This window comes from Lepisma saccharinum, chromosome 1 (genome assembly GCF_977018435.1).
Source record: "Lepisma saccharinum chromosome 1, izLepSacc3.1, whole genome shotgun sequence".
NCBI lineage: Eukaryota > Metazoa > Arthropoda > Insecta > Zygentoma > Lepismatidae > Lepisma > Lepisma saccharinum.
The window spans coordinates 28,901,012-28,918,793 of NC_139229.1; the positions used below are offsets into that span (position 1 = coordinate 28,901,012).

The 17,782-nt window shown below is 37.0% G+C and overlaps 1 protein-coding gene across 5 annotated transcripts in view; it reads left to right on the forward strand.

Annotated features, from left to right (window-relative positions):
- LOC145994098 (actin-binding protein IPP) overlaps positions 1-17,782 on the forward strand; it is a 41,265-nt gene that overhangs the window by 14,077 nt on the left and 9,406 nt on the right. For all 5 annotated transcript variants that reach the window (XM_083130185.1, XM_083130198.1, XM_083130203.1 and 2 more), the window contains exons 3-6: positions 5,073-5,217; positions 8,139-8,277; positions 11,091-11,256; positions 16,723-17,410. In XM_083130185.1, the coding sequence (XP_082986311.1) occupies positions 5,073-5,217; positions 8,139-8,277; positions 11,091-11,256; positions 16,723-17,410 (1,138 nt within the window). The remainder of the gene's footprint in view (positions 1-5,072; positions 5,218-8,138; positions 8,278-11,090; positions 11,257-16,722; positions 17,411-17,782) is intronic.

Sequence of the window (17,782 nt, forward strand, 5' to 3'; positions counted from 1 at the left end):
CCATACAGGAGAGATATCCTGCTACTCGATGTTATAAACTATTCCATATATGTTGGTCAGAGGCGTGCGCACGGGCGGGGGGGGGGGGTTGATTGCCCCCTAATCACGGACGTTCGCAGATTTTTCCACAAAGGGACAAGAAAGGTATTTTTTCATTGGGCATATTACCCCGATACTAGTACTGTCCTCTCAAAAAACACCACTTGAATTTGAAATTATCGCATTCCTGCGTCCCCATTACATAATAATTAATGTAAATTACTATGACTGAAATCTAATTATACTTGTGAAATATATACTTTTAGGTTGACCTTCGTTTTCAAGGTGTGGTCATCCTTGCCCCCCTTCCAGACGTTCCATGCCCCTATATTATTATACTTTCACCTAGAAATTTAGTGGAGAGCAATATTGTCGATGTTATTAAACAATATTATACTCTAAAAGGAAATGGCGCAACCACAATGGGACAGGGGGCATTGCTTATGCCTTTTTCCAACCTTGGACGGAAATCATTGAATTAAAAGAAAGCAAGACTAGCAGAATCTACTAGTAGCAGGACAAAAGGATACTCAAGACGGAATTAGTTTTCACGTCCATCTTCATTATTTCTTCCAGACGGTCAGGATCACTTGCAGAGGGTTACAGAGGGACAATTGTCCCCTCGACTTTAAATTTTATACAAATAAAAATACATTTCTTAAAATTTTCTTTCTCGCTTCGCTCGGGGTACCTGCTTTTCTTGCAGTCTTGTCAACTTCCGAGCCGTAGCTAGGAAGTAGCGGGAGTTGGCACTGGGCGCCGAACAATCTGATTGAGAAAAATTGTAAAAAAGAATGCCATGCCGTCCCATGCGCCCTATTAAATCAATACTGTTTTCAACTTTCAAAAATTTGGATCGAAAAATTTTCTTGCTCGCTTCGCTCGCAGTTTCTTTTCTCCAATACATTGTAAATTACCAGAAAGAAAGTAAGAACGAATAAGTAATTCATACAGTTGCTGCTATAACAGTTTGGTTTGGAGGAAAACGAGCGCTCACATTTCAGAGACAATCTATATAAATTTTGCTGTTGGTTTGTTAAGGGGCGGATGAATAGATTATGTAATGTATTTAAATAATATGTTAATACCTAGGTATATATATATATATATATATATATATATATATATATATATAATATACACACTCGCGCGCGCAAACACACACACATATATATATCACATCAATGCAAAAAACTAAAACAGTGAGATAAAATGAGGTTTTTCTTTGCCGATCTGACTTAATTTTCAAGGTTTTTGCTCCCCCCCCTTATCAGAGGATCTGCGCACGCCTATGATGTTGGTACCTTCTTCTAATAATAAAAACAAGTTAAAATAACAGTAATATTAAATTAATAATATTAAAATATTAATTAATATTGTTATCACATGAATGGGAAAAGATGGCATAAGAATAGGAATATAACAGCACGTATTCATTATCTAGCTCATGAATAGTTAAGATCGCTTCAATTTGTATAAAAACAACTGACCTGGCAAGGTGATTGTGAAACAGATAAGGAATTGAATATTTATTGAATAACGAAAAAGGATGCTAGATCCATTTGACGAAAAGTAAAGCTCTTAATTTAATATTTAAGCATATTACTTAGGTAGTGGTGTGTATATATCTTCTTTGATACAGTCATCCAAAGTTGTATGACCCCAATGTAATCCTTCCCTTACAATAAGTTTGACGGAAATACACCTATCTCGATTATACGACAGATGCTAAACAAAACAAGCATATTTACATAATTTAATTTTAGTAAGTCTCTCGTGGAAGATTCGGACTCCCTGGACACCCCGCCTCCCCTAAATAGTCCTTGGCTCTATTACATGTAAGTTGTATTGCGATGTTCGTCAATGTGTGTTTTTCTTCTTTCAGACACTCGGAACATGTGTTGTCCTGTCACAGAAACCCTCTCGGCTCGGAGGAGTTATAAACGTTCGGGCTCAAAAGAAAGGTCTATTATAGTCAGAGCCTGACCTTCCCCGCGGGGGGGGGGGGGGGGGGGGGGAGTAGCGGACAGGGAACCTTGTCTTCTGTTTCTTTCGACACAGCAACCCTCCCACCAGTAAAGTCTCAAACGGTCTACCATGCAATGGATTTGCGTTCGAAGGGGGAAATGGAATCAATATTGGCAAGACTAGGAAGAAAATTTGACATCTGTCCGGTGCGTTTTTTGAGTGACGCTGATACGGGCTCTTAAGGGGAGGGGGTTCTATAGTGGCACATCATAGTTTCCACCTGTGACAATCAATTGATACAATAAATTTTTGAATGTTTAACGCATTACAAGGGAGAATTTAGTACATTTTATTGATTTTTTTTAATTGTGGCATAATTAAATTAAAACACTCTTCAAATGATTTTTCCAATTTTTCATCATAATGGGGTGCTTGCCTATGCAAGAATGCATAAATGTTATTTATATGTGGTTAGGAACTCTATACCCATGCATGAATTAGGGTGGATGGGCATAGAAGGAGAAGTCATCTATTAAGTGACCATGATAACTGCTGTAAATTTAGAATAATTTAGGTAAAAATATTTATGCAGCTAGAAACCTTGTGAGGAAAATTGAACAATTTTTTTTCAAGATGGTGCATGAAAGACTGATTTTCCCCATGGGCCAACACTGTGGCATGGTTGGTTGTTCAAAACTGTCTAGAATACATTTTCGGAGTTTAAGTTATTAAAGTGTAATTTTAGAGATTTCATTGGTCTGCAATTTTGCAGTAAAACTTTTAAAATAATATTTCATAGAGCTTAGGAGAGGAGTGGTGTGATAAAATCACAAACATTGTATTTATGATAACTACCATAGATGTAAAGCTTTTGAATTGCAATTTTTACAGTTCCAAGATTACTTGAAGGATTGGTCTCACATTGTATGTGAGAGAAATTGGTCCATATTTAAAGATAGTGGATGACAGACCAATATAACATGTCTTGCGAGAGCTTTAAATTATGCTCATATTTGACTGTTATATTTTCGTAGATTGAAAAACGTAAATCTCACAATGTTATAGTGTCACTTAAGTTGTTTTTTTTTTACGTAGCTGCTTTCTAGGGAACGGTATACACAAAAATATATTTTATATATTTAGAATTTTCTACTCTGAGAAATGTCAATTGGGCATCATTTTAAGGGGATTTGCAGTCTGGTTTTTCCCCGAGTTCTTCACTGCTTTTATTTGAAAATGTGATTTTCTTAAAATTTCAGAGGGGCTGTAGCCCCATCAGCCCCTTTCTGTAAAATTTTCACGCCATAAAACCCCATTATGTGTTAAAAGCCAAACTTGAAAAGCTTAAAACGTTAAATAAAACACACTCTCCTTGTTCACCTCCTGGTGTCCGGTTTGCTTTCTTGCAGCTGCAATAGTGAGTAGCACAAAATATGAACTTATATAAAGTCTCACTGTAAGGAGGTTAGTTATTGCTTTTTTTCTGGGAAGAAAGGTGCCGGCACTATTCAAGCTGATTTGTTATGTTACTATGTTTTTTGTTAATGCATTCATCATAACTACTCAAAATTGTGATTGTGGTATGTTCATAAGCGATGATGCATCCAAGTACACACACACACATATGCATTTCTCTTCTATGATTGGGTGTATTTTGCTTCGCTTTTCTGCCACTTTTGGCTAATTGCAAGGATTAAAATGAGTGATGATATGATTAAATTGTTGAAGGGACATGCAAAGGATACGTCTACACTTAACAAAGCAAGGGGGTTAGCCCCGTGAAATGAAAACTACACTCACGATTAACTTTAAACACTACAATTGACTGGTCTGGCAGGGGTGTGAAAGAATGATAGACAAGGATTTTAGGAATGTTTATTACCTGTAGATCTCGAAGTGACGACCGACTCGCTGGTTCGTTGATGAAACTCTGATAAACTTTTCTGAAATGAAACTCCTTTCCGACAGCGTACTACTCCTCGCTGTAACTCCTTTTGTAACGTTCAGTAATCCAACTTTAAGTCGGAGGCAACAACTATTCACGCAATAGATTTCAGATGCCGTGTCTGTAGAAATATTCTCCCGAGCTATTTAAACTAAATTCGAACTTCGGCCGTTGAGAGACCGCGTCTCTCAATAACGGTGCTTTCAGCGTAAAGCTGTGTTTGCAGTATCTTTCCTGCAATTCCGGAAGAATTCATATCAGCAGATTTTTACATCCGCTGAAGATCGCAGGTGGCATTTGCTTCAAAGAAACTCTTTCCAGATTCTTTCATACTCTGGCCCTTTTTATAATGATTAGACTATCGGACTATGGCACCCGGATGATTAGACTATCGGACTGTGGCAACCGGGGTCCCGGATTAAAGTCATGCCTTCGGCATGATACGGTGTGGAGTACCATTATGTACAATATCTTAACAGAAATATTAAAATAGTTCTTGATTCAGTCAACTAAAACAATACAAATTGAATGTTACTATACATTACTACCAGTGGGAAAATGTATTTCATTTTTAAAATATATTTTTTTAAACTCAATGCAATCCTGATGCTTGCAGACTGAAAATGTCAGATTGTTCCACTTAAAATTAAGAGTTAGGAATGATGCTGAGAGCAGTTTTATGTTATTGTTAGGTTAGGAGAGTTACGTTTGATGCTCATTGTAAGTTTACATCATTTTGAAATTGTTCAAATTTGCATGTTTTTCGCATGTAGAATGAAATTAACATTTTAGAAAGTGGTGCCAGTTGGGAGGAATTGGATGTGCGCTGGTCACACTGCTGGGTTAAATATTTTGTTCACTTGTGATTCTGGCTGTGCTTTTAATTAATTAACAGTTTCAGTTTTCTTGCTTGTTCTCTTGGGAGCAGAGAGGTTCGATTTCCACCACCAGCAAAAGAAATTCACCTGAAACAAGAGGAGAGGTGCTCTCTCGAAAAGTAGTGTTATAATTGTCCAATTAATATTGCATGCTAGTGAATTTACCTTCAAATACTTGTATGTATTATAAAACAATATTGCAATAAAATTTACGCACTTTATGCATCCATCCTTTTCTGCAGGCTCATCGAGCAGTGTTGTCTGCAAGCAGCCCATACTTCCAAGCAATGTTTACCACTGGATTGGCTGAAGAGCAACAGGACACCATTGAACTACATGCAATTTCTGCAAATATCTTGAATAGTCTCTTGGATTTTATTTACACAGGTAGGCTAACTTCTTGTACATTGTGATGAAAGAAAAATAATATATTGTTAGTTAATGGAACATACAGGGTGTCTAGAAAGTCACACACAAAACTGAGGACTAAGGTGTAGGTAAGGGACATTGGTTGGCACGTCTGGTACTGCCCTCTGGCATGACCAATGTTGCTAGTACAACTTGTAATTTTGAAATAAAAACACACTTTTTTGTGAATATGTTATAATTAAGCCTCTGTTGGATGTTTCTCTCAACAGCTGAGAACTGCTTCTCCTTCTATTGACAAAATTTCCTAACATATGCTTCCAATTTCGGTGATACTCTGCAAGGCTTTTCTAGAAGGATACACGAAGTGATGTAGAGTGTTAAAAATCAATTTGGGGTTCTAGTTTGGCGTACAAAAAATAGTAAAGCAGCATTAAGGGGTTCTGAAGAGCAGCTTTAAATGGGGTGTTTGAAGAGTTTTAAAATTTTATACAATTTAGGTTCCATATTGTGGATCTTAGTGTCATGAATTTATATAGATAATCCCAAGCGTTTGCACAATATTTTCAACACAAATTACATAATTTTATACAAGTATTCAGTTCCCACGACTTCTGAAAGTTCGAGGATTTTCCTCTTGTAGCGCTGCTGCTGTTTTTCAACACACAACCCTCCTTGTGCGGTTCTCGCATCTGCAGGATGTGCCCTCTCAGTGCGGGGGGGTTCAGCCGCCAGTTTGTAAGCTTATCTTTTTTTACCATCTGAGTTTGTGTTGTTCAGGCAGAGACCTTTATGAAATCAAGGGACTTCAGTGGCTCCTTTCGTTGTACCTTACGTCACAGGAGATTATCAAAAATATCCTTAACTTGTAAATTTTTAATTTTTAATAGCCTGAAAAATTGTGGGGGGGGGGGCAATTCATCCCCCAAAACCCCTTGTCCTCGCCAAGTTACATCTGGGACCTTCAAACCTAAAACAAGCAACTTCACAGCGCAAAGGGTCTGGTGATCTCAAAGCAAGTTGGAAAACTAAAGTTCAGCTGAAGAAAACATGTTTCCAGCACATCTGTCAAGTGACCTCACTGCCCCTTCCCCTCTTCCTTTTCTTCCCTTACCTACCAGATCGTAAAACCCCCAGTACAAGGCCCTGTAGCAGCGGGGCCAATTTGCCGAAAGGGTATGGTTCATCGCACCAATTTCGAACACTATCTTGGTCACTTGCCGTATTTCATCTTCTGACGTAAGTGCGGAATGCTTTAGTGGTTAGAGAGGCTTGTGAGTTTAAATCTCTCAGCATAATTACACTCTAATAACGAAAACATTTAACCTGGCCTGGCCTCAGAAGACGAAATACGGAGCTAGACCAAGAAGGGGTTTTAATTTGGTGCGATAAGTGAGACCAGTTGCAGAAAGTCTGCAGCAAAATGGGAGGCGTCTGATAGGGACAGAGGGAAATTCGTAGACAGCGATGCCAACGCCTCCCTCGCACTTCTTCGTACTATTGTTAGGAAAGGGACTAACGACACTCTTGAAATCGCGATTCCTTTCAACCTTCAGCCGAGGCTTAACCACATAAAATGGCTGCAATTATTAAAAACATATAATTTTATCGTTTCAATAAATAATCGATACACATCGAAAATTATTGCAAGCAACTCCACAGCTGTCTTTTATCCATTTTTTTAACTTTACAAAAACTTTTTTACATTTTTGTAACTTTTCACCATACTGAATGTTCATGTAGTCAATCATTTTCTTGTTTTTTGATGTTTAAAGAATGAAATTGATTGATTGATTTATTGTTTTTAGTTCACTTTATGCACAGTAAGACTAATCGGTACTGGACCTACAGTTTAAAGTGGGATCCGAACCACTTGTGCCTCCACCGGGTATTGAACCTGGGACCCCTTGATTAAAGAATAAAACACAAAGTTATTATCCAGTGCAAGGTTCATGTCTCTTATCATTTTTTGTACAAAAGTTACAGTATGTTCTTTAAAAGTCGCAGTTGTGTGACTTTTTGGACACCCTGTATTTCATAATTGCATGGTAAAAACCAGTGTACTATGGCAAGTATGCGTATTTAACCTGAAGTTATGGTAATAATAGGACTGTGCCAAAAAGTGGCAGAAAACCCAAGCAAAATAAACCAAACCAAAAGTTATTGTATCTGTAGCAGAAAGCATCGACTTGAATTTAATCATCAATACTTCTGTGGAGTCTGCAAAGATGAAGTGCAATAAAAACTAAAGTGATTGCTGGTATAATTGTTCATACTGTTTCTAGGACTTGTCCTTCTAGTAGCATCCGGTTGGTTAATTTGTTATTAAATAATGATATTATTAAATATTCTACTAATACTGTAATTATAATTAAAATTAGTATTGTGTGGTCGTGAAAGAATATTATTTGTTCTATTAATGGGGATGATCTATCGTGTGTGCAGTACTTTCATAGAGTCTAATAATAATGTCCTTTGAAATAGGGAAGAAACTTTCATTATTTTTGCACCAACATTGTGCAGGGTTCCCAAACTTTTTCATTTCATGGCTTTCTGATTTTTTCTGTAGTGCCCAAGTCAGAATGTAGGCTTGGAACGCTCTGTTAGTGTGGTTAGGTTGCTTGCCTTAAGTTAAAAAATATGTATATACAGGGTGTGGGTTCTGCAAACGAGCTTTTTTGAGATAATTCCGAATGTGTGGTTACAAGCTGCCACTGACTTCATCGTTTGTAAACATTGTCCTAGTTGGTAAAATGCTAATAATGTGTGTGAATGTGTGGTTAGAAGCCATCACGAATTGCATTTTGTAAACACAGGATGACCAGGATTCAATGTTCAAAGGATCTGGCAACATTGTCAAGTTTTGTGGTAAAATAAAACTGTCAGAAATGGTAAATTTCTCTTTATGCTCAAGATCTTATTTTTTTCTTCTCTTTCTGCAGGAGAAATAAGCATTCTTCAAGAAAATGTGCAGGATTTGATGGTCGCAGCCGATATGTTGGAACTGAAGGAAGTTGTTTTGGGTTGTACAGACTTCTTGAAACGAGAACTTCATCCATCCAATGCTATAGGAATATACAGGTAATGTATTACAAGGTTTGACAACATTTCTGAACTTTTCCAGAGAAAACTTTATTGAACTATGTCTGCTAGGTATCTTTACAACTATTTGTTAGGACTTTGAACCAATCGGTACCAAATCCAATATTCTATACAATTCTCAGCATCAGTACATGAAATTTGTTACAATTGAAAGTTGTCAAAAATGTTGATTAACCCTCCAGCGGGCATGCTGGGGAACTTTGTCACCCCACAACCACATTTTTTTGCTGTGTCGAGACATGACTGGCACCACCCTGCCATCCGCTCTTGTATTCTTCAATTGGAGTTTCTGCTACCTCCCGTTCTTCTGTCTACCTTTCTCTACATAACATACACCCCATGCACCTTCTCATGTAACTAAAATTTTAATTATTATTTTTTATGCTTACATTTTTATCTATTATTGATTTTATCACCGATCACTATTATAGCAATAAAGTTTGATTGTTATTTAATATTTATATAGATTCATCATGCCATATATGGGATAAATAACAACTTCTTATTGTATACGTGAAAATAAATAAAAAATACACATTTATTTACATTTGTAAACTCAAAGAAACAAACATTGTGCATAAGAACCTTATTATTGTACAAGAGAAAATAAAGAAATATAATTAAAATATTTAAACTAAATGATAAAAATATATTATATAAGAACAACTACTTGTTATTGTGTAAGTGCAAAGAGAAAAAATAAACATTTGTAAACTGAAAAACACAAATAAAGTTTACAATAATCTTACTATTTTACATGCGAAAATAAATAAATATGTATAAAGTCAAAGATGCATATGTATTATGTGAGAACAACAACTTTTCATTGTATGGGTGAATATAAATATACAAATAAATAAAAAATAAATATTTGTACATTCAAGGATACAAATAATGTAAAAACATGTCTAAATAAAATTATTCAACTATAAATTTAAAACAAGCAAATTTTTAAACGAAAAACGGCAGGGGTGACAAAGTCCCCCGCATGCCTGCTCTTGTTATAAAAAATAGTGTGCCCACCGAAGGGTTAATATTAGTTGGGGGTGGGGGCACTCAAATTACAAACATCAATTTATGGATTTTTTTCTTCAAAATATTCAAGAATTGCATGAGACAGTTTTTTCCACACATTAATCGGGTAAAATAAAATGAAACTTTTATTTTGCATAATTTCTAGGATAATTAGACACTACTGAAGTGCTGGGTGGCATTTTTTGCAGACCCCACTAATGACCAAATTGCCAAAAAAAATGGTATCAGTAAATGAAATCCAACGAATTCAATAGCAATACATTGGCATAATTACCCGGTGGAGGCACATAGTGGTTCGGATCCCACTTTAAACTGTAGGTCCAGTCCCAATTAGCCTTTCTGTGCATAAAGTGGACTTAAAACACCAAATCAATCAATATTTTATGTCAGTGTCATCTCAATAAATTATGCATAGAAAACATTTCTGACCTTCCATGTAGCTGAATGGTTAGAATGGTGTCCTTGGTTGTGCATATAGCACCATGCCATGAAAGTGCATTTAGGAGATTGAGGGGGCAGGGCCCCACACATTCTCGATCTCTTCAATTTTGGAGGTGATGTTATCAGCACCATGCTCTGGGCACCTTTAACCCCTCCCCCCAAGTACCCATTGATTTGAGGCTGGGTGGGCTCCAGAGCCGCTTTATGTGGGGACAAAAGCCAGAAAAATGCTGACCTTAGATCACCCACCCCTGGAATCGAACCTGGGACTCCTGCATGGCAGTCAGATGCCATACCGACTAGATCACTGGAGCTACACACACAGTATTTGTGAGGACATGCTGATGGAAGTTGATATGCTAACCACGCATCACCCAGTGAAAAGCTACTTGACACTTGTTGGTCTTCAGTGGCCTGTTTTGCTATGGAATATAATTTGTGAAAACATTTCAGGCATTGTGTGGATTGAGCTTTTTGATTTTGGGGGATCCCGACTCAGTGGTTCATTTGGGATTTCATTTTGGGAGGTAGTTTTTTTGGGTATGCAAATTTGTGTAGCCTGTATAAGGGATCTAACCAAGGTCATTCAATCTTAGGATAACATTTACATGTAATTTAGAAACAGTACATTTACATTCTAAGAAAACTGAAATGAATATGCCAAAAGAATTATCGAACTTGTAACACTAAAAACTTTTATGAGTAAATTCAAACTTTACGGCCCTCTAAACTATCTATAAGTTTTTTGTGAACACTTTTTTTTGGCCTCCCCGATGGTGCAGTGGTAGTGTTGTCGCCTTGTAATCAAGGGGTCCCGGGTTCGATACCCTTTTGAGGCACAAGTGGTTCGGATCCCACTTTAAACTGTAGGTCCAGTCCCAATTAGCCTTACTGTGCATAAAGTGTTCTTAAAACACCAAATCAATCAACCAATCTTGTGAACACTTTAATATATGTAAAATATCAGCACTGTGCAATGAAAACTTAAGTTAAAAAGAGTTTGCTGTTGTCTACTCTGTCAGGTTGGTCAGTTGTAGAATGCCTCCTTTAATCAACAAGGCTGCATACTTTTCAGCAGGGATATCTTCTATGGCTGGACCATTAATGCACATAGTTAAGAAATGGTATACTGTAAGCTTTCAATTCAATTTGGCATGGATGAAAATTAATGTATTTTGCTGGGTATAAAAAAAATGTGTGGGGAAATTCCTGGCATACCACCCCCTGTTAATCTGCCCACTGATTTCAGGCAATAGTCATTGCATCTGCTGTTAGTGAAAGCATTTACTGATGATCCAACCTTGTCCTTCTTTTAGGTTTGCAGACGGTCACAACTGTGAAGACCTCTCGAATTCTGCAATGGAGTTTATCCAGTGTCACTTTCCTCAGATATCTTACGAAGAGGAATTCTACGAATTACCAAAAGATCAACTAGCAGTCTTCCTTTCTAGTGAACACCTGAGAGTTGATAGTGAATTCCAGGTAAACATTTTTCTGAGACATTTCCACAGTTGCATTTCAATTTTATTACTAGGTTGTAGAAACAGTAGCAATTAATTTCTTAATACTAATACTTCAGTCACAGAGAACAATACTGTGTATGATCCATTTTGTAAGTGATTGAAATGTAGCAGTTACGACATGCCATTAACATCAAAATGAACAAGTCTTATGTAGTTCATAGACATTTCAGCCAAAAAATGCAGACTTGATCAGGAATCAAACGTGGATCCCTGGCATACCATTGCTCTACCAACCGAACTACCGAGCTAGCCCTTATTTTGCCTGATTTTTCCCTTCCTCTGTTTTTGTGTGTATTTATTGTAGGGATGGGACGATATGAAATTTTGGCCGATACTGATAAAGTACCGATATAAAATGTACCGATAACCGATATTCTACCGATCCGATATAAAATTAGAAATGATTCTCAAAGAACTTGAAAGGTTCATTGACCTCCTTAATAAATGTGTGTTTCAAGGTAACTGCAGTGAAAAAGATTACATATTAAGACATTTACTTTTTTTGAAAGTAGGGCATGGAGATTATCCATAAAAATTACAATAAAATGGCAGAATTTTGCACTAAATTATCATATTTATTGATATATCGGATCGGTAAAATAATCGGTAATTTCACCGATACACCGATATGCCTATATCGGCTGATACCGATAGAGTACCGATTAATCGGTCCCATCCCTAATTTATTGAATTGTGCCAAATTGCAAATTGCCATATTCAATGTGCATCAAAAAGTTTCAGGAATATTGTTTTTAAGGCGAAGAGGGATAATTAATCACCAGTTGTGCATTTATTTCAATATTGTCGAATTGGGCACTGTTATATAAAAAAGGGATTAGTATGCAAGAGAGTATGAATTTCTCTCCATGTTGCAAGTTGAAACTGTTTTTCAAAATGATTAGTAAACTAGACACGTGTTTGAAAAATATGATTAATAAATATTTACAGAATCCCATGTATTCCTTATGGGAAATCAACTTCAAGTTACGGCTAATCAAATGGGAGTTTCGACTTTTCCTACTACTATGACATAGTTCAATGTGTCCTTTTTCTGTCCATGTACTTTTCTACATCATTGGATGTTTGATATTCCCGAGAGAACAAATAAAATAATGGTCCAATAAACCTAATGCATTTCTTCTTGCCTCGGCAGTGTTGCCAAACCTGATGTGCATAAAAGAGCTAAATTTCACCATTAATAGACCTAAATATGACTTTCAAGGCTAGATTAACGAAGGCTGCATAAAGTGCCTCCTAGGGTAATTTTAGGTGTCAGAGGGGTGGGGGCGCTGCTATTACCATTAGCTTTAAAGTGATGGCAATTTATTCTTAATTTTCACCACCTAGATTTGGCAGCTTCACCCATCTCAATAATCCACTGATGCTTATACTAACTAACTAACTCTCTAGCCTTCTTAAACCCGAAGGTTCATGGCTGCAGCAACACAGGCCTTCCATCTGTCCCTATCTTGAGCAAGATCTATATACTCTTTTCCATCCCTACCGATTTCCCTCAGGTCCATCTCAACGTTGTCCCTCCATCTTCGTCTTGGCCTTCCTACAGGTCTCTTACCATCAGGTTTCCCAACAAGAATCCTGTAAACTCCTCTTTCCTCTCCCATTCGTGCCACTTGGCCTGCCCACCTAAGTCTTCTTGATTTAATTATTCTGATAATATCTGGACATGAATACAAATTTTGTAGTTCTAAATTATGTAACCTTCTCCACTCACCTGTCTCCTCATCCCTTTTAGGTCCAAAGATTTTCCTAAGGATCTTATTTTCAAATACTCTCAATTTATGTTCCTCTTTCAATGTAAGGGACCAAGTTTCACACCCATATAATACTACAGGCAAAATTACTGTTTTGTATATTTTAACTTTTAGTAGTTTCTTAGATATTAAAACGAGAAGACAAAAGTTTATGAAGAGAAAAGTAACATGCATTTCCTGAATTAAGCCTACTTTTTATTTCCTCTTTAATATAATTTTCATTTGTTAATATTACTCCTAAGTATTTGAATTTGGAAACTGGTTCAAACGAGTTGTTATCAATAATTAGATTTTGATTATTACCTAACACTTGGTTTCGGCCTGTAAGCATATATTTAGTTTTCTCTTTGTTAACTTCCAAACCTATCTCTTTAGCAGTTTTGAAAAATATTTTAGCATTATTCTTAATTGTATTTACATCATCCCCCAGTAAGTCTACATCATCTGCATATGCTAACAACTGAGTCACACCATTTAATTTTAGTCCTTCTTTAGTTTCTTTTACCTTCCTCACTGCATATTCTAAGGCAAAATTAAAGAGCAATGGAGATAATGCATCTCCTTGTTTTAACCCATCATGAATTGTAAATTTGTCAGACATATTAATGCCCACACGAATTTTACTTTCTGTTTCACTGGTGCATATTTTTATCATACTAACAAGCTTCTTAGGTATTCCAAACTCTACTAATATATTATATAATTTATCTCTTTTGACCGAATCATATGCTTTTTTGAAATCAATGAATAGCTGATGGACATTTTGATTATATTCCCACTTTTTTTCAAGTGTCTGTCTGATGTGAAAAATTTGATCTGTAGTTGATCTGTTACGTTTAAATCCACATTGATAATCACGTATAATTTCATTAGCATATGGGGTTAGTCTTGTTAAAAGAATGTTAGATAATATTTTATATGTTGTTGAGAGTAGAGAAATTCCACGGTAATTATTGCAGTTCATTTTATCACCTTTTTTAAGCACAGGAACAATTATGGATTCTTTCCACTGTTGAGGGATTTCTTCTTTATTCCATATTAAACAAATTAATTTATGAATTTGACATATTAATGAATTTCCACCATATTTAATTAACTCAGCTGGTATTAAATCAATGCCAGATGCTTTGTTATTCTTTAGCCTTTTAATAGCATCTTTAACTTCAGTGAAGTTAGGTTCAGGAACTAAAGGTTCTGCTGTTTGGACTTCATTTACTTCTGATTTATCTCCTACATGGACATTTAAAAGGTCATTAAAGTAGTTCTTCCATCTATTTAGAATATCGCTTGGGTCAGCAAGAAAATCACCGTCTTTATCTTTTATCAAGTTTACTTTAGGTAGTTTACTGATGCTTATATGAAATCGAAAATAAAGAATTCCCAGATAATAATATTGTCATCTTCACCTTAGCCACGGTGCTATATAAAAGTAGCTGTGGAGGGAAGAGGGGGGTGAGCAACACAACCAATGTAACAATATCACGTCACATGCAAAATGTACACTCATGGCAAAAGTTGGTCTTTGTGGGCCGGAGCCAGTGGTGGCATCATAGTGGGGCAGGGGCCAGTTGCCACAGTTTACAGCCAAACTAGTACATGAAAGAGTACATCTGGCTCCAAAAGAGCGAAGTTGGCAACAGTGATCGGCAGCTGCCGCAGCGAGAAAGACCTTGGTGAAATTGTCCCTCTCCCTCTTAAGAGGTGGCTCAGTCGGTAACACGTCTGACTACCATGCTCAAGGTCCCGGGTTCGATCCCCGGCCGGTTCAAATCCGGGAACTTTTCTAACGGTTGGAAGCGGTCCCGGCGCCCACCCAGCATCGAATAACATGGGTACCTGGGGGAAACCCTGGGGGGTTAAGGCGGTCAGGGGCGTGGTGCTGATCACATCACCCCTACTCACGACCGGATCAAGAAAGTGTGGGGCGTTACCCCCACACCCCCTATACGCCTTCATGGCATGGTGCTAAGCACAGGGGAACACTTTACCTTTTACCTTTTTACCCTCTTAAGAGAACTTTTTTTTTCTTTCAATAAATGCAGTTTTATTGTTTAATATTCAACATACATCCCTTCCCCTCTATACACCTTTTGAGACATGCATTGCATTGTCGTCAGTTTTGCTTATGAAGGTGTACCCTTCTCATGGATTTTCTTCCAGTAACTCATGATTATTGTTAAAATGTGCATACCTTGCTAAGGCTTAAACAGGCCTTTTGGTACACAATTTGCACCATCGAAAATGTATCCGTTGTGCTTTTAAAACACATTTAAAACAAAATCTGATTTGATTACGAACGACTCTTTGTTCCAACTCTGCAAGTGTGACAACAAATTAAATTGTGCATACTTTCATCCCCTGCTATTTCACTACTAAATGAGTCATATGCAATGAAATTTTCATAGAAGGTGGAGGAAAGTTCATGCTAAGTAATTCTAGTAGTGACACAGAGATAATGCATCTATAGTAACTATGGTCCTGGAACTTTTTGAATACATGCTGTACAGTCATGGATACTTATGGGTTGTTATGATTCCATTGAAAGGGAATGTGGTAATTACAACCCAAAAGTGTCCGTGACTGTACATACCTGTTCAATTGATATTGTCAGAACTACAATGCATCGAGCACTTAACATTGTGAGTACCAGTTCCTCCGTATTTATTTATCAGGCCTTATGTTGGTAACTTTTATATTCAGTACAACTGTAATTGTGTATGCTACGTACTACCACAATTAGAAAGCTCTTGAAAGTTCCTACCTTCATGATGAAGTGGTTGGGATGGCCTGCTATGAAACCAGGGTCCTAGATTTGAGATATTGATGTTTGTTTGTGTTAACATTAACATGTTTGTGAGTCAAGCCCTGTGTTCACCCGGCCTATTAGATCAGTCTTTTAACGTGTTTGTGTGATAAGCCTTGGGCTCAAATGCCTTTTAAATAAGTGTTTTGCAGTTGCGACATGGCAGTTTTACATATTTGGGGTCAGATGACCAAATGTTCCTTTTTAGTCCATTCTACCCAGCCTCACTATAAATTCCTAAGTCTTTGTCATATCTGACGCGGCTAAGGTGTAGTTTCACTGGCCTAGTTTGGTTACGAGGATCAGTGGAATCCTGAAACGTAATTTTCATTTAAACCAATACTCACTATCGTAAGTACCTTTCAGTATCTACATTTTATTGTATACTAACTTATTCCACGTGAGTAAGTTGCACGAGCACTAAATATGAAAGTTAGCTTCACATCTATCATCAACTCATCATTCGTCTCAATTAACCCACAGAGGCAGAGAAGAAATAAATACAAATTCAAAGTAAATTTTCTGACCTTTCTTCACTATTAGCAATAAATTCACAACCCTTATTTTAGAAACACAAATTGACTGCATCATTTGAAGTTCTTGTTAATAATTTGCACTAATTTTGCACATTACAGTTTGTTTTATAGTTTTTATTCTTGTTTTATATATATGTGTGTGTGTGTGTGTGCTTGTCATTTGTTCATTTCTTTTTTTCTCTGTTGATATCCTGATATAAAATTGATTTTCTCTGTATTCAGGATTTTTCAAATAAATAAATAAAAATTGAAACACTGAATCATTGCTATTTGAAACTAATTAATGTTCTTATATTATTACTATTATTGCATAGGTGTTTCAAGCTGCCATGAGGTGGATCACACATGATATCTCCAGCCGAAGGTGTTACGTTTTCGAAATCCTCGGACACGTTCGTCTTCCATTGCTATCCAGTTGCCTGTTAGAGAAATCCATCGAGGAATGCTGTGATATCAGTCTCAAAGTAGCCCTGCACAGTATCAAGAAGGACGTCATGTCGAAAAAGGGAAGTCTCGTTCGTCTGTGTGTGCAGCCGCGTCTCTGTGCGAAGAAGAACATTTTTGTTATAGGTGGTTCCAAAAGAGAATTAGTCAGTGCGTGGACGCGTTCCGAGTGTACATACGAATCTGTGGAGTGCTTTGACACGTTCCGTAAAGAGTGGAGGAAAGCATCTCCGATGGGGATCGGACGAATACTTCCCGGTGTTGCGAATCTCGATGGTAGAATATTTGTTGTCGGTGGCGAACAAGAATCTCAGATATTGGCAAACGGTGAAGTGTACGATCCTAGAGAGGATACGTGGAGTAAAGTGGCCAGCATGGTGGTGCCTCGGTGTGAGTTTGGCTTGTGCGCGCTTGGTGGGTGTTTGTATGCAGTTGGTGGATGGGTAGGAGAGGACATAGGTGGTAGTATTGAACGATACGACCCCGTTACCAACGAATGGCAGCTGGAAGGAAATTTGCCAGAACCACGTTTCAGCATGGGTGTGGTGTCTTATCAAGGTAATATTATATGCTAATATAATCGGTACTCTACCTATATCAGCTGATACAGACATACCAGTGTATCGGTGTATTGGTATTGCCATTTTGTTATAATTTTAATATACAAACATATAAACTCCTTTCTGTACTTTCTCTTAAAGTAAATGTCTAAATAGGCACTTTTTTTTGTACTGTAAAAACTTCGTTCACCTGGTAAGATACATTTATTAAGGGGGTCAATGGACCATTTGGATTTTTATATTGGATCGGTAGAATATTGGTTATCAGTGTCGATAAATTTTATATTGAAACTTTATCGGTATAGGCCAAAATTTCATATTGGTCATCCCTATTATATACCCATTTTTATGTACCTAGTCATATAAATTC